Source organism: Canis lupus, chromosome 10 (assembly GCF_048164855.1).
Source record: "Canis lupus baileyi chromosome 10, mCanLup2.hap1, whole genome shotgun sequence".
Lineage (NCBI taxonomy): Eukaryota > Metazoa > Chordata > Mammalia > Carnivora > Canidae > Canis > Canis lupus.
The window spans coordinates 14,375,522-14,398,764 of NC_132847.1; the positions used below are offsets into that span (position 1 = coordinate 14,375,522).

The 23,243-nt window shown below is 37.3% G+C and overlaps 1 protein-coding gene across 9 annotated transcripts in view; it reads right to left on the reverse strand.

Moving 5' to 3' along the window:
- Positions 1 to 23,243, reverse strand: part of CEP120 (centrosomal protein 120) — a 119,797-nt gene that overhangs the window by 14,369 nt on the left and 82,185 nt on the right. For all 9 annotated transcript variants that reach the window (XM_072840779.1, XM_072840778.1, XM_072840775.1 and 6 more), the window contains 9 exons: positions 22,838 to 22,987; positions 21,944 to 22,126; positions 20,060 to 20,156; positions 19,812 to 19,964; positions 19,147 to 19,236; positions 12,557 to 12,649; positions 11,098 to 11,259; positions 7,743 to 7,865; positions 1,559 to 1,657 (listed from right to left, as the gene is read on the reverse strand). In XM_072840779.1, coding sequence (XP_072696880.1) covers positions 1,559 to 1,657; positions 7,743 to 7,865; positions 11,098 to 11,259; positions 12,557 to 12,649; positions 19,147 to 19,236; positions 19,812 to 19,964; positions 20,060 to 20,156; positions 21,944 to 22,126; positions 22,838 to 22,987 — 1,150 coding nt within the window. The remainder of the gene's footprint in view (positions 1 to 1,558; positions 1,658 to 7,742; positions 7,866 to 11,097; positions 11,260 to 12,556; positions 12,650 to 19,146; positions 19,237 to 19,811; positions 19,965 to 20,059; positions 20,157 to 21,943; positions 22,127 to 22,837; positions 22,988 to 23,243) is intronic.

Consider the following 23,243-nt stretch of genomic DNA (forward strand, 5'->3'; position numbering starts at 1 on the left):
ACAATGTCCAACTTTGCAAGTCCTATCGCCTTCTCGTCTTAATACTGGAAAACTCTTTTCCAGGCAGTAAAGCTTGAACCTTTGGCATCATTTTGACTTTCTACTCTGCATTATCATCAGGTAGCCTGTGCTATGCATAATCTACCAAAACCATGTTTTTTTGGTTTTTGCTGTAATTTACAAGAATCTGTGTGTCCTGTTCCCACTGAAGTTCCAGTCCTTATCCCCCGAAATGTTCTCCACAATGGGTCCTCCTCTGTGGTCCAAGTATAGTCTCTGCTTTCCAATGTCATGCCTGTTTGCCACAATCATTTCATCAGTTTTATTTCCAACATTTCCCTCACTAACTGTCCTAAATAACGACCCACTCACTGGAGATCTATCTCAACTACCTCCTCTTCCATAGCACCTTTCTTAAGTGCAATTAAATATATATACTTTCCCCTCCTGATTACTCTGGATGCTAATTGTCAGGGGTCTTACTCCTAAATATAAATGTTGTACTTGTGATTTTCTTCCCTATTACTAAATTGCAAGCTCCCTGAGGGAAAGACTTCAGTTTTACATTCATCTATCAATCTAGGGCAGTAGCTTGAATGCAGGAGACCCGCAGTTACATTCATCTATCCTTAGTACTGTGAACTTTTATAAACTAGTCACTTTGTGTAATCTCAGCTCTTCCATGAGCTCTGTTAAAGCAAACTGTATTAGTTCTTCTCCTGAGGTCTTGTACATAACTCTCTAGGAGGGCAGGAAGTGATTAGCACAATACCACAAAGATATTTAATAGCATTTGATGGTCATGGAGACAGATGAAGAGAAATGTGAAAGGTCCTATGTGCCAAATTTCATTCAGAATAAAAGTGACCGTTCAAAGAAAGGCAAAAGTTAGAATAAGCTAACCATTACTGACCCTTAAAATTGTTAGGACAAGTAGGCTGGATTCTAAAAAACCTTGCTCACATTTTATTTGATCTTACCCCAAAATAAGATTAATTTCTCCTGAGCCTTATGGCATTTGTTATCAAGGAATAGGAAGGAGGGGGAAAAAAGTAATTTAAGAAGCCAAAAAAAAAAAAAAAAAAAATCAGGAAACTACTATCACTTTTTAAACTCTTGAAAAATTATGCAAAACTGTGATTTCTTTTCTCTACTGAATAAATGTCTTAGGAATAACATTTAAAATAAGCTGTTACAGTGGAGGATATGTTAAAAATTTTCAGTTATTCCTGAAGTTCTCTCCTAAAATGTACTTTCAGTGGAAGGAATACTAAGAGAGAAAAAAAAAAGGCCATCTTAGAAGTCAAAGTAAAAGAAATTAATCCCAATTTTCTGGGAACGATAGTTGGCAACTTAAGAAAAAAATAAAAAAGACTTAGTTAAAAAATTAAGAAAAGTCTTTTAAAGAGCCCCTAAACTCCTACTGTCAGAAATAGCCCGGGAGATTGAAATGTATGCATTTGAACATACGAGATATTGCCAAATACACATAACTTGTAAAGAATCAAGGGAAAAAGACATAAAAAGAACAATCCATCATCAGCTATAAACTACATACCTGTTTAAGTCTGGCAAGTTCTTTCAAAGCTCGTCCCCACTGCTGCTTGTAATGCAGTTTAGACTTAGTTGCAGATTCCAACTTCCTTTCAAGTTCAACCTAACAGTGATTAAAATCGTATCAAGTGAAACACTATACCACTGTGTACAATCACTGAAAGATAATATATACAAAGAGTCTGGCTTAAGAAAAGAGTTTATATAGTGTAACATACGACATCATCTAAAACTGTTATATAATTTACTATAAATATTATGGCACATGAACATTTTCTTGTTTAAAATATAGTCGTATTTTTACTGCCTAACAGCCTATACTAAAAAGAACCGAATCAGTCTTAACCTCCAGACAGTTACTATAAATGTATTAAAACGTGTATAGAGTGAAAAACAAATTCACTTTTTACAAAAAGCAGTTCTTACTGTTAGCATTCCAATTCAGCTGGCACTCTAAATCTGAGAAACCACGTTCTTCCTTTTGGAGTCCTATCATGACATGGAACTTGGTCTTATAACAAAAAGAGCGAGCAGAGATACTTTTCTAACTATATTTTGGCAAGAATCAGAGAATGCTGAAAACAGTGAAATGTTTTATCAGAAAGCAATTTACTAAGAAAGAGTACAAAGTGAAAAATATTTTAAGAATGTTAAAATAAACCCAAGAGTTGGAAAAATAATGCTCCTAATAACACTCATCTAACTTTTATTTTCTATTTTTCCTCAAATATATAAAGAAAAACATGAAAGTGATTCCATTAAAGAAATGGTTATTTATACTTGCAGCAGGCAATCTGTTGTGCATGAACTGAAGCCAACTTGGCTATGTTCTGGAATGTACTCTCTCAGTGTTTCAAACCAAGTACCAAACAAACTCATGAAGCCAACAGACAGTTTTAGTATTTAAGTGATAATGTAATAATATGCCTGAATTACAGTAAAATACTGTGACTCTAAACAGGTCTAAGTTTTTTATATCAAGTCTAGTTTTTCCCATACACACAACTCATGTTTTGCAGGAAAACAAACCAAAGGCACTCTCCCACAATTCAAACTCCAGAAAACTTACATGAAAATAAAATGAAAGGAAAAGCTGATTGCCAAATTCCCTTCACAAAAGACCAGAACATTCTCTGCAGTAATATATGACTTCATGGAGTCAAGGTCTTTTCTGCTTTACAAATCCCTGGTGCTTAGATATAAAGGTGTTGACATTTCACAACTAGACTGAGATGTCTTAAGTTGAATAATACTCTGAGATTATCAAAGATGATCTCTTCTACTTACTCCTCACAGATTTATACATATGACTTGGTAATTTAACAATAGGGCATTGGTGAGAGGACTAGCAACAATCTTTTTACAGCTCTGAGATAAAAGGGTAGTATTTAATTATAAAAGTGATCATGTCCATGGGTCTCGGAGAAGGTGTAGTAGTCTGGATGGGCCTAAGGATGAGGGTTAGGATGAGGATGAAGCCAGAGGGATCATGTATATCCCGGGGAAGGGCTCAACAGAGAAAGCAGGGCAGGTTTTAACAGTTTTGCCATAATTAGCAAAATAAGTCCCATTTGCGTAAGTTATTCACACTTAAATAAAAAAAAAAAATTGTCGTTAGCAAATTTCAGATACAAATCTCACTTCTAATTCATTCCTTTGGCCTAATCAAGATTCCTACCTTTATTTTTTTTAAGAATTCAAGTGCCTCTGTGATTCTTATGGCTACAGATAGGATATAATTCCAGGGCATTCACAGACCTCCTGTTAAGATGTCTCACTGTGAGTAGATGTGAAGCTTGGGCTCAACTGTACACTTATGTCATGAGCCAAGTTACAGATCTCTGACGTCCGGCTCTGCGCCTCCGAGAGCAGGCAGAAAGCACAGATCCATGCTTGCTGATACCCCCATTGGCCTGCTTCTGTGCCCATTGCTCTTGTTCTCTACTAGACAGATGGGACTGGCTTTGTCCCTGATGTCCTACTCCCCAGTTCCAATCTGTTGCAAGTAACTCCAGAGTGCCCCCTGGAAGAATGTGACAGTTTTATTCTTTTACATTCATGCCATTTCCTTAACCCATGTTCTTCTTCTCTTCTTGGGTCTCCTCAGCCTCAACTCTTTCCTCTCTGCACATCCCACCTTACTCTCTGCCAGAAAAAAATCGACTGTGGCTACTACTCACCTGTAGTCTTGAGCCTCTACTCCTCAGCCTATGTTTCAAGGTGTTCCAGAATTTCACTTCTGTCCTGTTTCCTGGGTATTCTTCAAGAGAAAACCGTCTCCTCTAGCCCCCAGGCTGGTGTCCTGTAGACCACCTTCCCTGCCCCATCGACTTCCTGAGCCAGATACTTCTTTTTCTACTCTGCTTACTTAAGTTTCAGGCTCAGCTATCCCCCCAGGAAGCTGTCTTTTAAAACTACTGTTTTCTAAATTGCCAAGAGTTCCTGTTACATGCCCTGGTGTTTGATTACATACAATCACTTATGGCTCTTTGCGTCTTCTCCCCAATTTTATTGCATACTTTCTGAAAATGAAGAGAATATGCTTTTTCTCTTTCTCTTTTCTCCCCTCACCCTTCCCTTTGCCTTAAGACTGGGATGGATGGGATGCCAAATACTCTTAAAGCAGAAAATTTCAGGGCTTATCTTCAACTTCAGTCTGCCCTACTAAATCATGTTTTCTATATTTCATTAATTTAAGAGTTATTTTTAAGCCATCTAAGAGTCATTCCTACCAAAAAGCAAATCATAAACTATTACTGACTTCTTTTTTTTTTTTTTTTTGACTTCTTATATAACAAAAGGAATCAGGAATATTTGGTAAAACTGTATCTTTATTTTTATACCATTTCTGTGAAAATGGAAGTATTTCTTCTACACTGAAGACAGTAATCAGAAAAGAAAAAGTTCTCACTCAGCCAGAAATTACAGATGGAATCAGATACTTTTTCACCATGTCTTTCTTTTTGTGCTTTTAGGTTTTGTTATAACCTAGAAATAAGAAATAAGATTCTGCCCTCTTCTGGCTCCAAAAAAATTTACCAAGAATTTTCACAAAAGCTGAGAAGCCTTGTTTTACTGAACACTTAAACATGCTGGATGAATCTGTTAGGTCTGGTGCAGGGGCAGCTGCATTAGTCATTTTTCTCCCCCTTGCTCTTAACAAATTCATGGCATTGTTTAAACTTCTAATATGTTGAGTGATTTTTACCTTCTTGGTAGAAGTATAGTTGGAAAAAGTGGGTTTTGAAAATGACTTAAAATGTATTTCTAAGGTTGAAAGTATCAAGTTTATATTCAGAAAAAATAATGCTTCTGTTCTGAGATTAGTAGTCTCTGAGAGTAAAACAATAAAATGAAAATACTCTGACACCTGTGCTAAGAGGGCTGGTGAGAATGGCTGAGACACTGTGCGCTTCAGCGATCTTTGGGAGGTACCACAGAATTCAGAATTGTAAACCCGGAAATAGTTGAACACTTGTTTTTATCAAAAGAGAGGCTGAAAATCTCCAGCTGGATTCAAGTTCACTGGTAGACAAATGAACAGGCCAAAAACTCAAATGGAGAAATGGAAAGACTGTCCAGATATGTAAGAAACAGAATCAACCAGGCTTGGCAGTCAAGTCCATGTGGGGGTAAGAAGAGGAACCAAAGATAGCTCGGCCCTGGACAGGCCACAGAAACATTTAATGAGTTCAGAAATAGCAGAATAATACCCACTTCAACTCTTTTTTTTTTTTTTAACCACAGTCTAATTCTTGTGTCCGACTTTTCTATGTAGTCACCCTTTTTGCCTCTTAAATAGTGTCTCTTTTTCCCAAGAAAAACTCTTTCATGGTCCACTCATCCCCTCCTCTCTTAAAGCTAAATTTCTTCCTGTTGTAATTTTTTTTTTTTTTTAACAGTGTGAGGCCTCTGGGTTAGTGTGTTGTTTTTTCAATGCCAAACTTTTTAATTATGGCTTCTTCAAAGTTAATGATTTCTTACCTGACAAGCCCATGGCCCTTCTTCCACCATTCTTGACTTGCCCTTGATGAGATAGGACCTCTACACTCTTTTTTCAAAAATCCTCCTCTTCTGGCTCTGCACTAGACTAAATCTTTTTAGCCTCCTTCTCTGACTCTTCTCTTCTGTCCCTGAGGCCATACGTCTCCCTAGATGTTCAGGGGTTCTTCCTAAATATACCTCAGCCCCCATTGTATCTGCATCTAAAGTGGCTTCTTTATGCCCCTGACTCCCCAACCTGGAGGTCTAGCCCTTTTCTCTCTTCCCTACTGTCCTTCTCATTTTTAACCACTCAGTTAACTGCTCCACTTTCATTTTTCTGTTAGCATCTCAAATGTAGTATGTCTAGAATCATAATTCTCTACAAGAGGCACTTCCTCAAAAAGTTCTTCTTGAAAATTCTTCACTTTATTGACATCCATTAAGCCAATCTGATAAACTTGAGTAATCTCTGACTTTTCTTACCAGATGAAATACAAATTCTCTAACTTACCATCTAAGGTCTTCCCCCTCTCCCACCCATAGGGCCAAAAATTCCACTTACAGCATTCTCTTATCAGTCTCATTTTTATTTTGAAACTACAACCATAATGACCCAATAGTCAAGCTATTACTCAGATATGCAATAGACTCTCTAACCTTTCTACTTGGCTTAAATACCTCTTCTTAGAATCTCCTTCCCCATATATTCACCCATTCAAAGGTCATGTGTCCTTTAAGTTGCATATCCAGTCTCATTTCCTAGTTACACTTCACATGTTGATTTCAGAAGTAGCTTTGTTTCCCCTTTGCATTCGTGGCTCTTTGTAAGAGAAAGTTAGATGGTATCAGCCATCATCTACCTTTAACCTTAACTATCTAGGTAAGTTCCCTGCCTCTTTGTATGACCGGTCATTTACCTGACTCTATCCTAAATGTTTTCTAATCATTCAGAATAGCATTTAGCACAATGTCAAAGATTGTAGATCTTTGCTGGGTAATGAAAAATCAGTTCGGTCCATGGGCATCCTGCCAAGAAACCAGAAATCACTACAGCTCTTTAAAACAGATTAATTCAATACAGGGGATTGGTGATACAGGTCATGGAAAAGCAGAAATGCCAGAGGGTATAGAGTAAGGCCCCTCAATGATTAGCAGCATCAGCCTGGGCCAGGCATTACAGAACGAAGTACCAGGAGTAGCAGTTCTTACTATCTAGAACCTAGAAACAAGGCTTGTCTAGGGAGCTAGAGTACAGTGGAGAGTGCGCAAGGCAAGCTAAAGAGAAGGGCTGTCAGGCAGGAGAGGGAACCATAAAAAAAAGTATGCCCACTACTGGAGAAAATTACAAAAGCACAGAGATAAAGACACAGACAGCAAAAAGTGACCCTAGCATCTTCCCAACTTCCATCTCCCAATTTTCTGAAAGTGCCCCCTAGTGGCTTTTAACTTAGAGAGCTTATTTTCTTATTTACAACCTGTGTCATTTTCTTATATAGGCTGAATCTTCTCAGTAACCCCTAAAGAACATCAAACGATAAAATGCAAGATTGTATACTGTCAGATTAGGTTGTCTGTTGGACTTTACACATTTTTTAATGCCTAGAACCAGAACATACTCCCTGTTACTGGAGAATCCCCATATAAATAGAAGCAAGACCTGGCTTACAACCACAGGAAACAAAAAAGGATGGATATCACATCTTCCAGGCTAAGAGGAGAGTGCGGATTTGTAATGATGCTGAGTCTACAGGGTAGTGATAGAGCATTCACAACAGCAAGACCAGCACCAGAATCAGGGGATACAGAAATCTAGGGACACAGCAGTGACAGCAGCAGGAACAGATGCTTTTGTGGAAGGACAGGAGATGCCCTACTTCCCCCAGTTCTTGCTCCTATCTTAAAACTTGTTCTTTACCCTTCCTCAAAGTTTCACAGATTCCTTTATTCTTATAGTTAGTCACTTCTGTGATAATGCAAACAACTACCCATTACAGTATAAGCAAGCTATAGCTGATAAAACTGATAAAAGAAATTCAAGTACTGACAAATGTCATGTGTCTAGAATTCTGTTCTTAATTGACATCAGAATACTACAGTGAAACATTGTTTTATAGTCAAATAATACTTACTGATTTTTTTTTTAATACTTACTGATTTTATAAATTATTAGAATTGGTTAAATTGCCATAATCTGACATGAGTACCTTTTCTAAGGTGAGAAGATTGATTTCAGACTGTAGGCGGATTTCTGGTTTGTTGCTTTGCTGATCCTTGAACTGATGAAACTCTTTTTCCAAAATCTTATACTTATTTTCAGCATCATTAAGCTGTATATTAAGAAAAAAAAAAAAGTATTATAGGCTTTAAATAACACCAGTATGCTAAGTTCAATAGTACAGAATTCAAGTGTATTTTTTTAATTTTAAAGCATGTTTATAGTAGAAAATTTAGAAAATTCCCGAAATATGAGAAAAATTAAGATACAAAAACCTAAGAGTATGAAATTTGTTATAAAACCAGTATCACAAGAACATTTTTGTTAAACTTTAAATGGCAAATGAAATTCACTTTATAAAAATACTGATACCACATACTTGAAATGTCACATGTAAGAAAATACTGTGCATTTTACATACACCAGCTAATTATGGATGAAAACAAACTTTTAGTGCAGTATTTTTCTTATTATTTGAAGCTCTAAGAACTTCGTTATTCAAATACTATTACAACTTAAAATCATTTCAAGAGTATTTGGCTCAATACTTTCATTTTTGTGGCTAAGAAATTTGAGGGTTATAGAAGCTCAATGACTGTGGCAGTGCCTAAAAGCTAGCATGAGTAGCATCCAGACATTTTCAACCCTAGAACAATGCTCTGATGAAAGCAGGCACTTTATTAAATTTAGAAAGAGACCACCTTGACTCAAGTCTATATATAACTCCCCTTAGAACAGTTTCAGAACTACCAAAAAAAACCCCTCCGAAAATAAATAGGATATAAAGGTGTTCTTTTCAAATCTGGATTTTTTTTTAATCAAATGCATACAAGCACTGTTAAAGAAGCCTTCCAAAAACATGTAACACTATGACTACTAATCTTTAGATAAACCCATTTATCTTAACGCTACGACATGACTTACCTGTATTTGAAATATTGAGAAAATGTAAGACAGAAATGGAACTTAAAATTATCAATAATAAATTCTTATTTCATGCCAGTAAATACAAATAACTCTAATTAGGATTTATGTTGCATCTTTAGGTAATGATATATTCCATTACCTGAAAATTCTTCAGATATCTGAAGGTTACCTCTTGGAATATCCAAATTTCTATTTTTAAATTTGAATAAGAACCGTCCTCAAGCATCTCTGTCACATTTGTTTTAGCTTTTGTTTAAAAGACTTCATATTTGGTATTTTTTCCACCATGCAGAGATAATTACTGTGGCTCCAATCAGGTTTTACAGAAAGTAAGCTCTGAGGCATAATAGGCTCTTTTTCTTTTGCTAAATGGTCCATAAACAACATTGATGGAGTTGTGGGACCTGCTTTTTATATAATGGAATACAGATACTTGATCATCTTTCACTGACGGTGTCTTTTTGTCATTTGTTCCTGTCTGGTTAGAACTGTGTTAAGTATACGGAATCTGGTTCTGAGTACGGGCCTAGAATGTTGTATATAAAAATATGAAATGTTCCCAGTAAAGCGCTAACGGATTTTAGCATCCCAGAAATATGTGCTGCCCCCCAGCTCCTTCTACTCCCCAGCTGGGTTTCTCCCAAGGTCTTAGACTATGTTTTAGGAGTGCCTGGGGTAATTTTTGCTAAATTGCCAGCTCTTGCCACAAAGGTTCTTCCCACAAAGATGTAAGCTAATTATATCAGTCTGGGACAAGGTAGAAATAGGCTTTTTAAAAAAATCTCCTGGTGATTCTAATACATGTTAGAAGCCTCTGTTCTAGGAGGCTCGATCGTCCTAAGAAATGGAAGAAAGGAAGCACTACTGGTGAATTCTATCACGACTGCCCCCTTGTACAACTAAGTAATGTGACTTTATCTGGCCCTGAACAGTTATGGAAACTATTCTTCATGCCAGAATTTACTGAAGAGTTTGGAGGCATTGACCATACATATCTATCCTATGCTGAAATTTTTCAAGAAGGATAAACAATTTTTAACAGCTTGATCCTTTTTTCTCCAGCAAGAATTTATTAAGCACTATTATGTATGTTCTGAAGGGTGGCTGAGCTCCAGGCATACACATACAAACCAAAGGAGTTTTATGGAACTAACAATCTAATGCTGATCAGATTATCACGCTAATGAAAATAAAAACTAACTGCTAATACATCTAATAAAAACTCGATGGAGACTTAGAGAACAGGAGTCAGGGAAGATTGCTCTGGCTAAGTGATGCTTCAGCCTGAAACTCAGGGATGAGTATAGTTCACAAGGCTCAGAAAAAGCAGTACACACCAAGATCCTATGTAGGCCTGAGGACTCAAAGGAAACCCAGTGAGGTCAGAGAGCCTCCAGCAGAGGGGAAAGATGGGAGACCCAGCCAAAGAAGTCAGCTGGGTCCCAACTACGCAAAGGCTAATAGGGCAAGATCCTAACTCTGATTTTTATCCTCAGAGCAATAAGATGATACTGGAGGCTGTTAATGGAGGGTGTGAGGATTCCCCGAGTGTCAACATCACCCTGGCTGTAACAAGAACAGATAAGAGGGTCCATTACTGAAATGACACTTAGAGGAGAGTCAGGTATGGACAGGAGTGTCAGGGTGAGTTTTCAATGCCTATGAGAGATCCAAGTAGAGGTCAAAATGCAATTGATTAGCTGGATGGTTCTACCATGTCAAGGATATAAATGTAAAAGTCCCAGAGGTACACTGTGTCTCTGAAGCTATGGGTGCAAATAAGATTGTTTTGTATAAACTAAGTCCTGAGCTTGGAAAAAGCCCAACACTGAATGGCTAGAAAAAAGGAAAAGCAGCCTGCAAAGGAGCTTGAGGGGTGGCCAGAAAAGTAGAGGCACACCAGGAGAAGAGTGGCACGGAGGGTAAGAGAAGACAATATATAAACATGAAGACAACAGTGTAGAAGCTGTCAGTGAGAAGTAAAAGGGATCTGCCACTGGTGGCTTCCCTGACACCTGGCTGGAAGGACGAGGCTGGGGAGTGGAGTGGCTGGGGCGGACAGGTGAGTGTAAGGGAAGGAGGGATGGGAGCACAGGCCATTCTCTCACCAACCCTGGTTCTTAACTAAATTTGGTTCAGTGACATATAATACTTTGGCCACAACGAAATTTATCAGAAAAAAATCTGGCGATCTACCTGAAATTTAGTTCCTTTCCATGTGAGTAATTATAAGGGAAGAGACCTGGTCCAAGTGTAGTTTTTGGCTTTGATTTAGGAAAACAGGATCTGACTTAAAAGTATATCTGAATCTCAGTTGCAATCAATATGATCATAAGTTGGAATTACTGTGAATTTTGGGACCCTGTCAGTGAATACAGATAAGCAAGCCCCTAGGACTAACTGCTCGGAGAGGCCACCTGCTGCTGTAGACGGTGTTTGTCCTCTTCCAGCTGTCTCATCTTTAACCTTTCTAGTTCAACCTGATGAACACAGTCTTCTTTGGCTCTCCGGATGGAGTCCTGAAGTTCTTGCAGGTTCCGTTCACGTTCCGATTTCAGTTCCTTTCTTTCTCTTTGAACCTGAGAACAAGTGTGTCTGTTAGAGGTCAGCTCACTCTTGGCTGCATTACACTGGTCAAGAGTCTGTTATCCTTATATACAGTCAAAAGTTTAGAATATTTACAAATTTATTTTCACATCCTTTTCCATTATTAAAAGGAGTGGTTAAGTATATACTGAAATCATACATTTTTAATCCATCATTTAATTTTAAAATACAATGTATATCCAAAATTCCATATATGACTTGCATAAACTCAAATGAAAAGGCCCTAATCACTTAATATTCCTATTTGAATAAAACCTTAGCATTGCGTTACCTAAGCAAATATGCCCGTTTCATTCCTTCTTTAGAAATTTCTTAGATTCTAGGGGTGCCTGGGTGGCTCAGTTGGTTAAGCATCCAACTCTTGGTTTCAGCTCAGGTCCTGATCTTCAGGGTGGTGAGATCAAGCCCTGTGCTAGGCTCCCTGCTCAGCAGGAAGTTTGCTTAAGGTTCTCTCTCCTTCTCCCTCTGCCCTGATCTTTACAAAACACTGGGGCACCTAGGTAGCTCAGTTGGTTAAGCAGCCAACTCTTGACCTCAGGTCTTGAGTGCAGGATTATAAATTCAAACTCTGCTAAAAACAAACAAAAAACAAAATTTCTTACATTCTGCCTAATAACATAGAAGGTGATTGAGCCTTAGTGTTGGAAACCATATATTTAAGGTCAAACATCTAAATCAATTTATAAATTCCAGAAAATGTGTGAAGATTAGGTTAGAGAGATATGCTGAGAAAAATTCTGAGAAATACAGGTGGTTAGGGAAGGGGCATATTAACTTAATGTGGAAGGAATTCTATTTACTTTGAAATGACTTTTGTAATAATTTAAATAGCCATTTAGAGTCAAATTTAATAAGACCTAACAAAAGTTTTCATTCATCCTTTGGATCTAACCTTTAATGGGCAACAAAGAGGGATAATCCCTTTTTACTGAGAACGTCAGAATTTTAGGCCACTAAGCATGTGCTACACATTTTCTCTATTCTCTAGGTAGTGAACCTGTCCTTCCTTCCCCATAATGCGAACGTTAACCAAAAATCTCTACCACTGCAGACGTCAGCCAAAGTTGGCTGAATAACATTTCAAGTAACAGACACTTCACTGTCTATTCCTCACATTCTGACCTATTATTGAACAGCAGTTTTCTCCATCATGCCTACAAGACAATTTCCATGAAATGGATTTTACATGAGCATAAAGGAAAAATAATAGTATGTGCCTAGTACATGGATTCTGGGAAATGAAGACATACGACAGAGGAATACAGTTACCTCTGATTCTGCAAGGACAAGCTGCTGCTCTCGCTTCTCTAAGTCAATTAGGGTTTTTTGAAGTTTTCCTTCTAGAACAGTATATTCAGCCACCTAAAATAGAATAAAAGAAAAATTACCTTTCCCCCAAATTCAAAACATGAACAAATTCAACAATGCATACATTATAACTTACTGAAACAAAAAGATGTAGGAATAGTAAAATCATGAATTATATCCACCAATTCAAGGCAGAAATTCTTTCTAGTGCTCAAAGGAAGGAAGCCCATCTAGCCTCTACCTGGATGCCTCTCCATTTCCTGAGGAAGTTCTTTCTCTCATGGGGCAATCAGACCACTAGTAAAATCCTATGTTCAGTCAACACTTAGAGCTCCTTAAAATCTGCCTTGGTCAATACTCCAGTATTCCTCTGACGCCCGCCCCCCACCCCCCCCACCCCTTTATCACTTACACTCCTTTCCTAGAACACTGGTCAGTTTCAACTCAGTCCTCCTTCTGGTTCAGATCTGATCCTTTCCTACAATTCCAATAACTGAGCTCATGATTACTTCTGAAGCCAGACTCCCTGCTTGGGACCCAAGCCTAGCACCCCAATTGCTATGGTCTGAAATCCTGCTCTGCCCTTTGACCCTGTGAGTCCCAATCAGAGTAAGAGGTCTGTTAGGTCAACCTACACAGGATGTAGGACTTTGACAGTTTTTTATCTTTCATTTCTGATCATTTTTACTAGAACTTTCTGAACCACTTTTTCTGGTCTCACCAACTACTCTCCAGATCCCAGTCCTCATCCTAATCTTCTCTTTCCCACAGTCATTAAGACATTGGTTTGATGCTCCTGAATCATATTTGTATCCCTTAAACAGAAGGAAAATAAAAATCTATCTTCACATATTTGAATCTGGTGATAGCCATCACGTATCCTCTTAGTGTTTTTTCTTCTCCAAGATAAATACAAGTTTTAGCTATTACTCACATATTAGGATTTCTACATCATCTAATATCTTAGATTTAATCTAGAGTCTAGATTCTAGACTAAAGTCTTTTTAAAAATGTGGTACCCAGATGTGATCTCACTACTTCAGAAGCCAAAGAATGTCCCCTGGCCAGAGATAAGAACAGCAAGTCTGTTAACTTAGTCTGCATATGCTATTTCAGGATCCTAATCATGTCATTTGCTGTGTCAAAGAAAATCCCCCAAGTCTTTTGTTTTTAAACCTGGGATAACTATATCCACATACCTATTGTCCAAAAGACTGATGTGTTTACCAAATATGACATTTCTCATTGTTAACTTTATTTCAATGATTTAGTCCTAGCCTACCAACCCATCATGATCACTTATATATTAATTCTTTTAACTCTACCACCTACCTTTGGTTTATCTAAAATAAAATTAAAAAAAAAAAAAAAAAAAAGAGCTAAGCGTGCTTTACCTCCTTAAAAAGTCCTACAGAGATAGGGAAACAGGATGATGAGTCAGAATTCCAATGTTCTGCTTCTGGGAATGCAAAGGCATGCAGAGCCCTGTCTCAGGAGGTCTCCTTTCCTGCTATATGACCTCCACAGATGACATGAACCACCTACCATCACGTACACTCAGAACTCCCAAATCCAGATTGCAAAGTCAAAATCCCCTCCAGAGATTGAGACCTCTAAGTCTGAGTATCTGCTGCATATGCCAATATTCCCCATGTATCTCAAACTAAAAACTGTATTAAAAACTAGAAATCATTTAAATAGCAAAGATCTATTCAAAACCTAGCAGGTGTGGGTAAAACAAAGTCCTGTGAAACCTGTACTCTGAGGGAAGAAAACTATGAACAAAGTAGGTGTTTAATGCAATCCCCCCCCCTTTTTTTTTTTTTAAGATTTTATTTATTAATTCATGAGAGACACAGAGAGAGGTAGAGGCACAGGCAGAGGGAGAAGCAGGCTCCATGCAGGGAGCCCGACGTGGGACTCAATCTCCGCTCTCCAGGATCACACCCTGGGCTGAAGGTGGCACTAAACCACTGAGCCACCCAGGCTGCCCTAATGCAATCCTAAGTAAATGATAAGACAAAAATAAGCAGAATGAGTGTATAGTTATGCCTTCTTCCTCTGCCCCCAGGCACTATTTTGGATATAATAATGATGAGAGAAGACCTCACTCAGACAATTCTCAACAGAAACCAGGAAATACCTCTAACAAAAGAACATTCTATTGATCCTGAGGGAGGCCATGGCTTAGCATGTCTAAGGAACTACAAGGAGGCCAGGTTGGTGAGAACAGACTGTAGCAGAAGGCTGACAGAAATGAGGTCATAGAAGCAGCTGGGAGACAGATCACATAAGCCCTGTATGACTTGTAGGACTTCTCCACAGTGAATCAATTTTATAGTAACTTATCAAGTTTTAGAAAATGGATCTCATCCTAGTTGACCATATTCTTGCAAGACAGGGCACACATTATACTGGATGAGTTCTTACTCTCAAATGTATTTAGGTTGAAATAAAATGGCAACATCCAATCAACTTTTTGGACATGACTAATTCAAATAAACAGCCACTTACTAGACAGATATCATATTGCATTTTCTGAGCAGAGTTCTTATTAACTAGTCAGGAGCTTGTCATTTCAAGCTGAAATGGTAATAGAAATTGTATATATTGAAAGCCAAATGAAAAGATAATACCAAAATGACAACCAACAAAAAATTACCTTGACTTTTTTTTTTTTCCAACCCATTACACAAAAACTGATTTCTCTCTCTCTCTGGCAATAGAAAGTTCAATTAGGGCACAAGTTGGATTTGTCAAAATTATTAACTAAAAAAAAATTTTTCAAGATTTGACTTTTGCATGCCTCAACACTGAAAAACTCTTTGACAACATTAAGAAAACAGTTCAACAATAAACTTATCTTGCCTTAAAAGCTAAATAAAAAATACAAAAACTTTAAATATTTCACAGCTCACTCAGATTCAATTCATAAAGAATACCTGAGGACTATAAATGCTACTTAATATGAAAATCACATTAGGTACAACCACTATAAAATTTGTGTGAGGGCCTCTAATTTTTTGATTTTGGTTATTTGAACATTTCTTAAGAATAGACACTTCAGAGTAGTCCTATTTTTCTTTTAACTCACTGGTTTTTCAAAATTTTAATGGTTGAGGGGGATCCCTGGGTGGCTCAGCGGTTTAGCGCCTGCCTTTGGCCCAGGGCATGATCCTGGAGTCCCAGGATTGAGTCCCGTGTCGGGCTTCCGGCACAGAGCCTGCTTCTCCCTCCACCTGTGTCTCTATCTCTGTCTCTGTCTCTCTCTCTCTCTCTATCATGAATAAATAAAATCTTAATTTTTTTTTTTTAATGATTGAGAATTAAGGGAGATAAAGTTGAGACAGTTACTTTAAAGTCAAAGGCCTGGGGGACTGCTGCTCAGTCTACCCATAGAAGACCAACTGCCCCTACTCTACAAACACGAATGGAACAACCCACACGAAACAACTGTTACACACTAGAGAATGGGCAACCCGGGCCCATCAGCCCTGACAGAGCACAAACAAATGAGGATCTATGGGAACTCTAGTGGACTTCCTTGGAGGTACTTTCCAGAATCTAGTTCAGAGAAGGGGGGCATCCAGCAGGGCCTCTCAACCTGGCGGACTTGAGGTGACAGACATGAGACTGAAGAGGCTGGGGCAAGTCAAGTTCATGAGGAGAGGAGACAGATGTAGTCAGCTCTAGTGTGAGGCCAAACTCCCTGGGGCTGGGAACATTACACTGGAACGCTCAAGGATGAAGCATTCCCAGAGCTCAGACAGGTCTGAGGAGAGTATGCCTTCCTACCCGACTGAAAGGAGAGACCCTGTGACATGCGAGGCATAAACATACTACCACAGAGCCCAAGGCTATGAGATGTTGGCAGCTCACTCTAGCAAAACTTAAAAGGATCAAACTCCTCCCAAGTAACTTCATATCACAGCGAGATACAGCAATCCACAATATGAACCTCACAGTTTCTGCCATCTAACAAAAAATTACCCATTATGCACAGCAGTGGAAAATTATAACCTATAACCAGGTGAAAAAAACAGAGACCTCAAAATGATACTAGTTGGAACTAGAAGATAATGTATTATAAAGATAGTGCAGACACTGAAGAGTAAACATGAATATGATGAAAGATGGAATAGGTTTAAAAACAAACATTATATGGTCTCATTCATTTGGGGAATATAAAAAATAGTGAAAGGGAATAAAGGGGAAAGGAGAAAAAATAAGTGGGAAATATCAGAATGGGAGACAGAACATGAAAGACTCCTAACTCTGGGGAACGAACTAGGGGTGGTAGAAGGGGAGGTGGGCGGGGGTTGGGGGTGACTGGGTGGCGGGCACTGAGGTGGGCACTTGACGGGATGAGCACAGGGTGTTATTCTGTATGTTGACAAATTGAACACCAATAAAAAATAAATTTATTTTTTTTTTTTATTTTTTTTTTTTTTAAAGATTTTATTTATTTATTCATGATAGTCACAGAGAGAGAGAGAGAGGCTCAGAGACACAGGCAGAGGGAGAAGCAGGCTCCATGCACCGGGAGCCCGACGTGGGATTCGATCCCGGGTCTCCAGGATCGCGCCCTGGGCCAAAGGCAGGCGCCAAACCGCTGCGCCACCCAGGGATCCCAAAAAATAAATTTATTAAACAAACAAAGACCCAAATAGGTCTTTCAGAGATGAAAAATACAGTATATGAAATGAACAATTATGCTGAATTGGATTCATGGCAAATTAGACCCCTGAGAAGAAAAGATAGGTGAACCTCAAATCGCAGCAATAAAAAATACCCAAAATGAAGCACTGAGAAGAAAAAAAAAGACAATTCACTTCTCACTGGGACAGTTATCAAGCAGTCTAAGATACACATACACTGGAATCTAAGCACAAAAGAAAGAAACACAGAAGCTCATCAAAGAAGCTCAAAGATTCCAAGCAGGGCGAACACATGCACACAGACCACAGAACCACAAGGCCCACCAAAATCATAATGCTGAAAACTAGTGATAAAGAAAAAAATCCTACAAGTAGTTGAGAGAAAAAAAGACATTACAGACAGAAGGCCAAAGTAAAAAGGCCTGCAGACTTTCCATCAGAAACAACACAAGCCAAAATGCAAATAAAACAACTTTCAAGACTGCAACAAGAAACTGTCAACTCAGAATTCTATACCTGGTAAAAAGAGCTTCTAAAATAAGGGACAGGGAATCCCTGGGTGGCTCAGCGGTTTGGCGCCTGCCTTTGGCCCAGGGCGCGTTCCTGGAGTCCCAGGATCGAGTCCCACATCAGGCTCCCGGCATAGAGCCTGCTTCTTCCTCTGCCTGTGTCTCTGACTCGCTCTCTATCATAAATAAATAAATAAATCATAAATAGATAGATAGATAAGGGACAGATAAATACTTCTTCACACAAAAGCTAACAGCATTTATTGCCATCAGACCTATATTGCAAGAAATGTTATGTATTTCGCTAAGAAAAAGACTACTGCCTCAAAGTTTTACTTCCTTACAAACTAACTCTTCAAAAATATATTTAAGGGTAAGACATGTAAAAGCAACATCTATGATGGTAACAGCACAAAGGACATATGCTGAACATGGATATGTACGGTTGTAAACTTCTTATACTACACATGAAGTGGTATAACAGCATTCAGAGGCATACTGGAATAAATTAAAGTTGCATATTTTAAATCTTAAAGCTACCACCAAAAAAAAAAAAAGGCAGTAAAATAGAGATACAGGTAATAAGGCAATAGTAAAAATAAAATGGGATCATAAAAAAGTCAATGAATCTAAAACAAAGGACAAAAAAATAAGAAAAGATGGAACAAATGGAAAACCAAGAGCCAAACAGTAGATTTAAACCCAAGCATTAAAAAAAAAAAATTCCAAGCATGTCAATTATTACCTATTAAATATAAATAGTTGAAGTCAGAGAAGAAAATAACTTTCAAGAATATTCTAGTCTGCACCTTGCTTCTGTCTCTTGGTTGAGTGTAGCAAACCACCGTGCCATTGGTTGTCTTCTCTCATTTATAGATCCATCATTAACTGCTAAAATGAAAGCTAAATAGCAAGTCTAAATTTCAGGGTTTTTGTTTTACTCAATAACATGAGTGTAAATGGGTAAGTACTGAACTTTTGCCTTTTTGGAGTAAGATCAGATGGTATTATTATTTGTAAAAATGTCATTTATTCCAGAATACAAGTCTTAAAAAGGGCTTATAAATTTTTAATGTTTTATTAACTAACAAGTTATAACACATATATACTTAAATGTGCAGTTTTCTTTTTTCACAAAAAAGTAGGCTTTTTTCCTAGAATATTCATTTCCTGAATAATACATTTGCAGGTTTCAAAATCAAAAAAGCACTAAACATCTTACAGAGAAAGGCCTTCCTCCTACTACTGACCCATTCAGCACTTTATCCAAACCAATCAACAACCACTATACTTTGTTATTCCACAGATTTTTTTTTGATGCATGTACCAGATACTATCATGAAGATTTTTCCTCTCCACCTTCAATTTCTACAGAAGTTATTACCTTTTTCTTTACAAGCGATTCTCTCTCTCGATCTCTTTTCTTCCATTCCTCTGCAAGAGCCTGCATATGAGCCAATTCCTTCTGCCTTAGCTACAAAAGGCAAACATATCACTGTTTCAAATATACAAATCAGTTGTTCTCTGGTAAATAATTAATACTGATCACTGATCATGTTTTTTTTTTTCAGGCACTCTATTTTATTCTTAAACCAAATAAAGAGAAGGCATGAGGTAAGGAATATATGAGTATATTGCTGGGAGTATAAAGCTGTTGTGAGTATAAAGTATGTGAGTATAAAGCTAATGTTAAGACCTGTTTTCTAACTCTCATTTCAACACAGATGATTCTAGATGATTCTGTATGCTACATGAGGGCCAGAAATTAAAAGAAATGCCCAAGTTTCCAACCTCTGAATTGTAGTCTTCAATGCTAATTCTGCCCCAGAGTCATGGAGAAAGTTAAGGGGAATCCTTCTGCATGGCTTCTGCCCAGCTGTTATTTATCGAGTAGTTTTTAATTCTATTTTACTGTAAGGGTAAAGCATTCTTGATAGTGAGGGACTGGGGAGGGTACCCATGAACAGAGAGAAAAATCTTATGGAGAAGAAAGAAATGTAGTCAGTAGACAAAAACAAAACTGCCTTAAAGTAACATTTAAAAAGTAACCTGGTTTTCAAAAATGTCTTCTTGCATCTCTTTCCACATTTCCAGCTCCAATGCTGCTTTGTATTCCAAGGTTTCTCGAGGCTCTGTCTGGACTTCTGAAGGACATGGTGCAGGAGGAATGGAAGATGGCTTCTGTTGTGCAGCAGATAAACCCTGAGCCATGAACCAAAATGTATTGAAACACACTGACACACATAGCACATTAGATCCATTATAAGGCGTCATGTCACACTTTCAGTGATACTTACCTGAGATGAATCAGAGACTAGAATCTCACGCATTTTTACTAGTCCATAATCTTCTAGAGTTACTGTGTAAGAAAGATCTATTATCCTGTTGTTTGACCTACAGGTTAAATAAGAAATATCTTAAAATTCAAGGAAACACTTTTATATTATTTTTCCTTTTATTTCCCCATGCTAAAGCACTAACTAGGTCACATTTCTTGTATCTGACACTGTTGCTACTCAAACTGAAGTTCTATACACTTCACGACCTCCCACATACAAGATCTTACTTGAGTATACACAGATCTTACTTGAGTATACACACTCTAGTAAGTACATACCTATATTCGCTAAAAAATAGGAAAATACTGTAGATATGGAGAAATATAAAATCCTATTGCCATAGGTAGTTACTGCTGAATTTTCATTTCCTTCCTCTCATGTTTTATGTATGTGCAGAGGCACATGCACTCATATACATATCATGCATACTGAGATCATACTATTTTGTTCCTTTCTCTCCATTTCCATCAGGACCATTTTTTTGTGTGTCATCAATATTAATTCAAAAATGCACTTTTTAATGACTGTAAAATAGCCTAATGAATTTACATAGCAAAATGCAGAAAAAAAATTTCCCTACTCTTCATTATATAGATTATTCTGAATTCTTATTCTACATTTTCCTGGTATGAAGCACTTAGACATAAATCTTTTACTGGATGGGAGCACTGTGTCAGGATAATTACTGAAAATTGGATAATTATATATAATTTTTATAATAATGAGGAGATCTCTGTATCACAGAACCCCATGTAGCTTTTACCAAAATATTAGAGAAAAACACAAACTTGGCTACAAGAAACATGGCTTTGTCTGCATCAAATCTATTCCATAAATCTTTGTTCAAACAAAACTTCAGTGAATGAAATCCACACAAGCCAACCCTTAATAATCAACTGACACATTTTCTTCTAATCTCACAGCTTTTAGAAGACATGAATAAAGCAAAATGGAGCACTATCTTAGCTAATTCCCCAAAAACTTCTCTGTGTACAGAGCAGGGCAATAAAAGTTAATATTCATAACCCACAGATTTAAAATAACTAGCAATGATCTAATTATTTTCATGATATTCTAGTTATTTGACCAAAAAATGGTATTTTTAAAATAACTTTCAGTTCAGCAGCATCTGTGATACTCTAAAACACCTCTTCCCAGATCCTCCGAGTACAGGTTTTACTCAACTCTTTACTTTCTGCAAGTGACTAGAGATGGGTAAGAGCAAGAAAAGGAATTTCAAGCTACTCTTAGATCTCAGCTTTTTACTGAGCCTGAGTTCATGCTACATTCTGATTATGCTTCAAAAATCAAGGCATGTGATATATAATATTAAAGTATATTTAGACTTCTGTTGCTAAATTGAAAAAGATCACTCAAAAAAGGTCTTTTGTGTAAGATATGTGAACTTCAGTTTTTCCCCGTGCCAATAAATTCCAGGGCAGAAGAACAATACTCTTTTTAAAAGTGTCAAATATTTGTAACATTCTCAGAAATTAGACTGGAAGCAAAATTTAAAATACCTGTCAAGTAGAAAGCCAGTCATTCCCAATGCAAAGTAATGTAAAAATACATTATAATATTTAGTAACCCTGATTACTAACTAAAAATAATAGCCGGAATTTAAAATTCTCTGGCTTAAGAGACAGGAGGGAAATACTAACAAGGCTAAGTGTTAACAGAATAATAAGGTAAAAGGATACCAGAAAACTAAAAAGCAAATTAGAATATAGCACCCATTGGTCAAAGAAGAAAGATCAAACAAAGATGACAAGAAAGGACAAGGCTGTACCCAGTTAATAAGAATAAAAAGTAAGCTAAGACCAATTCTGAGAAATGCATTACCCCTGTGCTGCTATAAAAGGCACACTTTCACTATAAGTTTGACGCCAACACTGTTCACCACTGGAACCTAAGAAGCGTGTTTTTTCTGAAGACAAGACGTTAGAAAGCTGGATTCTGGCGATTCCCAGAAGTAAATCTTTACTCATTTTATCCTTGTGCCATAATTCAACCAGCAGTGGAATCCTGAGGAAGAGAGAAACAAGTGTTCATATCTATCAGTTCTGAACTAAGTTGGTAACATCTCTGAGTTCTCCAAATGGAGTCAAAGATGTTTTTGTTACCTGGATTATAAAGACTCAATTCCATGGGTAACCAACAGAAAATACTATTACGTTTTCTACACCTCTTTCTGTACAGTTAAGAAAACCCTCCAGACACTATTTTTAATCTTCCTTCTTCCTTTTAATACACAAATTTGAATTGTGATACTCTGAGAAAGTAAAAGGACATTAAAGATCTCATTTTCTTCACAAATCCAATTCAGACAACTGGATTAACACCTCCATGTTATATAGATGACAAATCAGAAAAAGCCAACAATAACCACAGTCAACTGGTGAAGCAGTAATAAAAACTAAATAGCTTGTTTGTATTTATCTTTATGTATTATGAGGAAACATGACTACTTTTCAAAGCTGCTTCTTTACTCATAGGCCTATCAACATAGTTCTAACATCTAAATTCAGACAAGATAGTAAAATCTACAAAGAGCCTCTGTAACCATATAAAACTTTAAAACAAAAGCACAAACACTGCAGACATTACCAGTACCTTTGTTTCTAGGTTTTTCAAATGCACCGACTGCTGTGAATTTAAAACTCTAAGGCTTGCTCTTGTTAACAAGATATCAATTTTCAAGAGTAGGTCCTATCATACAGACTGTATACATATTACCTTAAGAAGGTATCTTGCAGCTGATGAGGCAAAGTTGCAAAATCAAATGCACAGTAAGACTGCGGGAGAAAAACTTCCATGTTTTTGCGAACTTCTACAGGAGGATTAGTCATAATAGGAGCTGCACTACCAAAGAATGGATAGGAGTACCTAAAATTTAAGAAAAAACAAAATCCTATGAGACAGTTGACAGGTAAGGCTTATAGTCTTTTTTTTTTTTAAGTATAATATGAATATAATGAAATGAACAAACAGAATTTTTAAAATAGGGAAATGATACAAATACATTATGGTTTTAGTCCTATTGCCAACTTTAAAATACTGCAAATACTGTCGGTGTCAATATAAAAATTATAGCAGTTCTAGAGAAAATATATTATGTGTATAGCACTAGTTCCTCAGGCTG